The sequence below is a fragment of the Echinops telfairi genome, unplaced genomic scaffold (genome assembly GCF_000313985.2).
Source record: "Echinops telfairi isolate 266 unplaced genomic scaffold, ASM31398v2 ScPeMD7_18;HRSCAF=68, whole genome shotgun sequence".
Taxonomy (NCBI): domain Eukaryota; kingdom Metazoa; phylum Chordata; class Mammalia; order Afrosoricida; family Tenrecidae; genus Echinops; species Echinops telfairi.
Window position 1 is genome coordinate 2,076,709 of NW_022103915.1, and position 5,930 is coordinate 2,082,638.

Here is a 5,930-nt window from a genome sequence, read left to right on the forward strand (position 1 = left end):
GCAGTGTGAAGGCTGGCCTCCCGCCTGCCTGACCGGATGCTCCTTCCTGTGCTTGGAGTGGACCCTTTTCCTGAGGGCCCTTCATTTCGGCTTTTTCTTCTTTCTCGTTTGTGGAAAAACATGTCTTTTAAAGGATTCTGCTGACTGTTCCACCCGGGGAAGGAAAGTTCTTACGATTAAATTGGGTCATTTGCATGGGATTGCAGAACATTATCTGCATTTGTCTTTGATTTGACAAATTGAAATACTAAAATATATGGATAAAGGTTCGCTCTCAGGATCTTCAGAAGGATTTTATTTGGAGAAGAAAGGACGTCTTTTGATGACTTCCCGTGATTTTGAAGCTCAGATAACAGTGACCTGCGTTCCCGTTGCACTTGGTTACATTGCTGGCCGCCTTCTCTTCTGGGCAGGAAAGCATCCCCCCCACCCCCCCTTCTTGTGAGGCCCTGGCCCTCTCCCCTCTGTGACAGCTGCTTGAAGGTGTGAATCACTGCTTTGCTCTTCAATGTGAGCAGTCTTTTAGTGATGGCTCAAGGTAATGTCTCTTTTCATGCCCTTTTCCCTCACACAGTTATGGGGGGAAATGAGCAAGAACAGGCATTTCTGAAATCTTAAGGTAGCACATGACTTCACATTTCAGAGTTGAAGGCCATTTGTTTCCACACCTGGCTCAGACCTTGTCCCTGTGCCTGATCTAAGCCTGCCCTCAGTGGTTAGGCCCGAGGGTGGGAGGGCAGACCCCCGCCCAGTGGTCTCTGGTCTGTGTTTGCAGTCCGGTCTCCCCTGTCGAGGTTTGTCTGGGATCCTGTAGGGCCAGCAGGGGTTGGAGTTGGCTGGGCGCAGTGGGTTTGGCTCTGGGGCCCTCGTAGGCCGCCTGCTGTTGTTGGAGCTGTGCAGCCTGCCTTAGTTCTCCCTGAACCAGGAACCAGCCCACTGCCAGAGAAGCTCCTTCTTGGCCTGCAGGTTGTCCTTTGACCTGTGTGGCCAGGTCTGAGAGAGTACAGCACTGCAGGCAGACACTCCCCACTCGGCTTGCAGGGGCGAGCTGCTCCAGATTCTTGAGAGTGAGCGTGAGCGGGTGTGAGTGTGAGCGGTGAGTGAGCAAGTGTGAGTGTGTGTGAGTGAGCATGATTGAACGGTCTGAGGGAGCAAGTGTGTGTGTGAGCGAGCGTGAGTGAGTGAGTGAGCAAGTGTGAGTGTGAACGAGTGTGAGTACTGACCAACAGGGGCTTTCTCCCCAGGTCCCTGTGGGGAGACCTCTGAGGCAGCTTCTTGGCTTTGGCACTCAGGTTGGGGGCCCTGTGTGGAGTTTGGGGTGCAGAGGGCCCAAGCAGCTCTAAGTGGGGCTGTGCCGTCTGTGCTTCTCGTGATCCCCCGTCCTGTGTTGCTTTGCTCCACGACAGCTCCGCAGAGAACACAGCCGGGGCCTTTCATTTCAGGGTGAATGTCTGGGCCCATCCTGAAGCCTCCCTTCTCCCCATCCTCTGGTTTTGCATGGGGTGGGATCTGTGCTCTGCTCCCCCCCGGGCAGCAGTGGCTTCCTAGCATCTGGGAGGCCTGCTCTTCCCCAGCAGGCTGGTGCACACAGGCTGTGATGGGGGGAGGGAGACTAGATGACGAGATGCTGGTCTGTGTTCTTGCCCGCATCTTTCACCTTGCGTGGGCTCTTCTGTTGCGACCCTCAGTGCTGTGGACAAGGTGGGATGGGCTTGTTCCCAGGCAGCCCCGTGCAAGGGCCACTATCGGCTGGTCAGGTGGTGGATGCATGCAGCCCACCTTTGCGCCTGCTGCTGGCTCCTGGCACTGAGGCGGCTGGACGTGCACATCACGCCTCCCAGGCTGTGGTGGGAGGAGGGGCTCCGAGCAGCCGTGCTTGTAAATGGCAGCGCCGTCGGAATCTCTCACACTTTCATCTCCCTCTTGTCATCCTTGTTCTGACACTTAGAAGTCTCAGAAACGCTCAGTGCTTTTCTGGTTAAAATGTCATCCCGGTTTCTCGGCAGTCTTGGCGAGGACTGAGCTGGCGCTGTGGCTCCACTCCCAGGGGCTCCTAGCTCCCGGCTGTGAGCTGCGGTGTTCCCTCCAGAAGGAGCTCACCTTGGCCGGGGCCCGCCCTTCTGCTGTGGCCGTGGAAGGCTGGCGGGCATCCCCTGCATGGCTGAGCCAGGTGGGCCTGCTGTTGCTGTTGCTTGAAGGGTGGCACGAGAGCAGTGTGACCATTAGAGCGAGCCCCTCTGCCTCTGCCTCTGGGCCAAGGGGCTGGCTGAGCACAGGGGCCTTCGTCGCTACCAGTGCCCTCTCACTGTTTTCTCTCCGCCGGGCCGCCCAGTGCCAGAGAGCCCTGGACAGGGTACACTGCGGGCTGCAAGGTCGGCAGGTGGAACCCACTGCTGCTGCCCGTGGAGGGATGAGGCTGTCTGTGCTGTAAAGAGGGACGGTCTCAGAAACGCACGGGGGCAGTGAGAGTCAGAATGGACTCTGGCAGGCAGGGTGGGTCTGTGGGTGATGCTTCCCTGGCCTTGAAGCTCTAGCTCCTCAGGCATCGTGCCCCGTTCTTCCTGGGAGAGCAGCCCTGAGCGGGTGCAGGCATATTGAGTCCTTGGTTGTGGTTTTTATAGCTCTAAGTCTCTTTAATATTTTTCTCTCCTGAACTCAGTAAGAGGAGGAATGTTGAACACTGAGCCACTTTCAGTTAAACAAGTTGCAGTCTGCTGGCCCTCTCCTTCACTGCCCACTCTGCTGCCCTGTCTCTGCCCCTCGCTGCACACGTCCAGGCAAACACTCAGGGTGTCACAGGGCTGTGGAGTTGGAAGCATTTAGAGTCGGCGGTGTGAGTGGGAGGGTGGGCTGCCAGCCAGGGTCTGTGTGTGGGTCTGGGCCCCGAAGACCCAGTGTGGTGACAGTGTGAGATGGGGCAGTGTGAGGGCGTGACCTCTGATTAGATCTCTGAGGGATCCGCGGTCCCTTGGCGATAGATGTCTCATGGCTGCTGATCTCTGCCTGAAAGGAGCATGAGTTTGGAGATTTCTTTTGAACCTGGGTGCAGACTGAGTTTGTATTGTTTATCACTCAGCGAAGTGGAACTTGAGAGATAGAGAACTTACAGACCCTTAGCATCTCTGAGATAGTCTGGAGGTTTGGCTTTCTCTGTACTTAACCAGATAGTAACGGACTCTTACACTTTAAGGAACCCAGCGACAACGGGCCTCTCTTCACTGAATTGAAGTTCTACCAGCGAGCCGCCAAACCTGAGCAAAGTAAGAGCCGCGAGGCGCCCAAGTGTAACCCTCCCCCGTGCTGTCCGCGTCCTTTCTGCCGAGACGAGAGCATTGCATCTTACGTGTGATTCTGTTGCCTTGACTGCACTGGGAGTTCTGCGGAGGTGGGGTTCATACGAGAGCGTTCTCAGCATGTTCGTTAGGATGAGAGTTCTGTGCTGCTGCAGAGGGTTTATACACGGTGTGTGATTTTAGGGAATTGTTGAGAATTCATCCTCATCCTCCAGTGTGACGCTAGGATCTCCTCAAGTCTGGAGAATGTGACCTGGCGGGACCTGCTCTGCCCTCTCTGCCCTTCCCCTTTCCTACTCCTCCCCTCTTCCCTCCTCCCTCTCCCCTTCTCCTCTCCTCTCCCTCTTCCGTCATAGAATCCAAGGAGTCTCCTGGCAGAGCGGAGGCACGCTTGGCAGCCTCTCCAGCTCTGAGCTGCAGTTGGTCCTGGCTGAGACCCTTGGTCAGGGAGGAGGCACTGGACTCCGCAGACAGAGACGGCAGCTGCCCTGGTTTTGAAGTTTTTATCTGAACGCCTTTGAGATGGCTCCATTTTAAGGGCGATGCTGAGTTAAGAGCAGATCACTGGAGTTTGGGGCGGGAAGAGCGCTCTGCTTGCAAGATACTTTCATTGACTATTTTTTAAAACGAGTGAGCCAGAGGTGAGATCTCATTACTCACCAAGTAGCGCTTGCTCGTAGTGTTTTTAGAGATGATGCATCCCAGAGCCAAAAATCATGCGCCTCTCTTTTTACTTCTAGTTCAGAAATGGATCTGCGCCCGGAAACTGCAGTACCTTGGCGTCCCTAAGTATTGGGGCTCTGGCCTCCATGATAAAAATGGACAAAGGTAAACACCTGCACTTTTGTGCCTGTCTCTGTTGGCACGGCACTGCTACTCCCCCGCTGGGCTTGAGGGGGGCACAAGTGGGCTGGCCGGGTTCTGCCATGGGATGCACATGCGCTCCTGTGAACTGGGCCCTGCCCAAGGACACTCAGAGTCCTGCCAGCTGCCCAGTGAGGGCAGAGGCACTCGTGCACGCTTGTGCGCCCTGCTCTTTCCCTGTAAAACCAGTTGGGCAGGCAGGCAGCCCCTGTGGGGAGATCCCTGTGGCTTGGTTCTGTATGATTTCACCTTCCTGTGTTTGGAAGGTCAGAGAGTCTGAAGCAGTGGAGCCACAGCCAAGCCTTGCTCTGTGGGGCTCTCTCCACTTGGAGAGAATGGGGCGGTGGCTGGCGAGGCTGCTGGGCCTTCTGGGCTCTGCTGTGGCGACACTTTGCAATGACTGATGGGGATTCTAGAGCAAAGCTGGAGCTGAGACTTCAGGGCTGACAGACCATGTGTGCGGAGCACTGGAACGGGGCACCTGTGGGCCTGGGGCGTCCGTAGCATTGGGCCAGGGGTGAGCTAGTGTGCAGGCTTCCGTGACAAGTGCTCCTCCACCTTGAGCAGAAATCAAGGTCTAGCTCCCTTCCCTTTTCACTTCCTCATCTCAGCATTGTTTTCTGGCCCCTGCTCTATGGAGCCCTGGTGGTGCTGTGGCTGCTTAGAGGTTGGGCTGCTAACCAGAAGGTCAGTGGTTCAAACCCATTAGCCGCTCCTTGGGAGGAAGTTGAGGCTGCCTGCCCCCATAAGGCTTTACGGCCTGGGAAGCCCTGGGGGTACTTGCGCTGTGAGTCAAGATGGATGGAGGCCTTGGGTTTGGCTGGCTGGGCATGGTCTCATGGGGCAGTGCCACCTCTTCACTCCAGGGTAGGCCCAGCACCAGCAGAAGAAAATGACATCGCTTCCTGTACATTTCATTTACCTGCCTAGAAGTCCCCTGGTGGTGGTGGTGGCGGTGGCACAGGCACATCCTACACCCATCCCTGTTGGGCAGCGTGGTTGAGTGGAGGTGGGCAGGGCACCGGAGCCCAGCTGTGCCTCTGTCAGCAGGGTGGTGGGGTCGGCGGAGGCAGCCAGCACTGCACACTTGGAGCTTTGTTCCTGGGACCCCGTGTCTCTTGGGACGTGGCTGAGGCACGGCTTCCATGACTGCTGGGGCTGTTGCATAGGGTTTGGGAGCCTCTTTGGAGAGAATGGAGCGAAACCCTTAAAGGCAAGGATTCCAGCGCTGGGCAGGTTGACATCAGCCCTGTGCCACCTCTGACTGTGTGCAAAGAGCTGGCATTTACCTACCTTAGAAACCAATCAGCCAGCCAGCCCGCCTGCCCGCCCCAGGGCGGCCCTCTGAGCTGGAGTGGCCTCGACTTCGACTGCACAGGGAGGGTCTCTGAGTCATAGGAACAAGAACAAGACAGCCAGTCCACCGTGGCTTCCGGGGATCGGCTGCTGGTCCCGTTGGCTCGGCTGGCTCACCGCCTTCTTGGAGCAGCTTCTGCAGGGCGTGTGGTGCCTTCTCTCAGGCCCCAGGACGGCCCTGAGGCTGATGGGGGAGGAGGACGGTGGTGAGAGAAAGGCCAGGCAGGATGTTAGTTTCCCATCGCTGCAGTCCCCCTCGAAAGACTAGAAGGCCTGTCTGGTGCACCTTCTCCTGGGACCTTCCCTCGTCTGCCCTGGGACTGGTTCTCCTTCCCTGATCCCAAAGATGAGAAAGGAGGGTGACGTGTCCCCTTGGGGATACCAGCACTGCCTTTCTGATGTGGCGTTGGGGGGGGG

The 5,930-nt window shown here is 57.0% G+C and overlaps 1 protein-coding gene across 2 annotated transcripts in view; it reads left to right on the top strand.

Annotated features, from left to right (window-relative positions):
* Nucleotides 1–5,930, top strand: part of VRK1 (VRK serine/threonine kinase 1) — a 44,539-nt gene that overhangs the window by 23,972 nt on the left and 14,637 nt on the right. For both annotated transcript variants that reach the window (XM_045288205.1, XM_045288206.1), the window contains exons 4-5: nt 3,191–3,260; nt 4,034–4,121. In XM_045288205.1, coding sequence (XP_045144140.1) covers nt 3,191–3,260; nt 4,034–4,121 — 158 coding nt within the window. The remainder of the gene's footprint in view (nt 1–3,190; nt 3,261–4,033; nt 4,122–5,930) is intronic.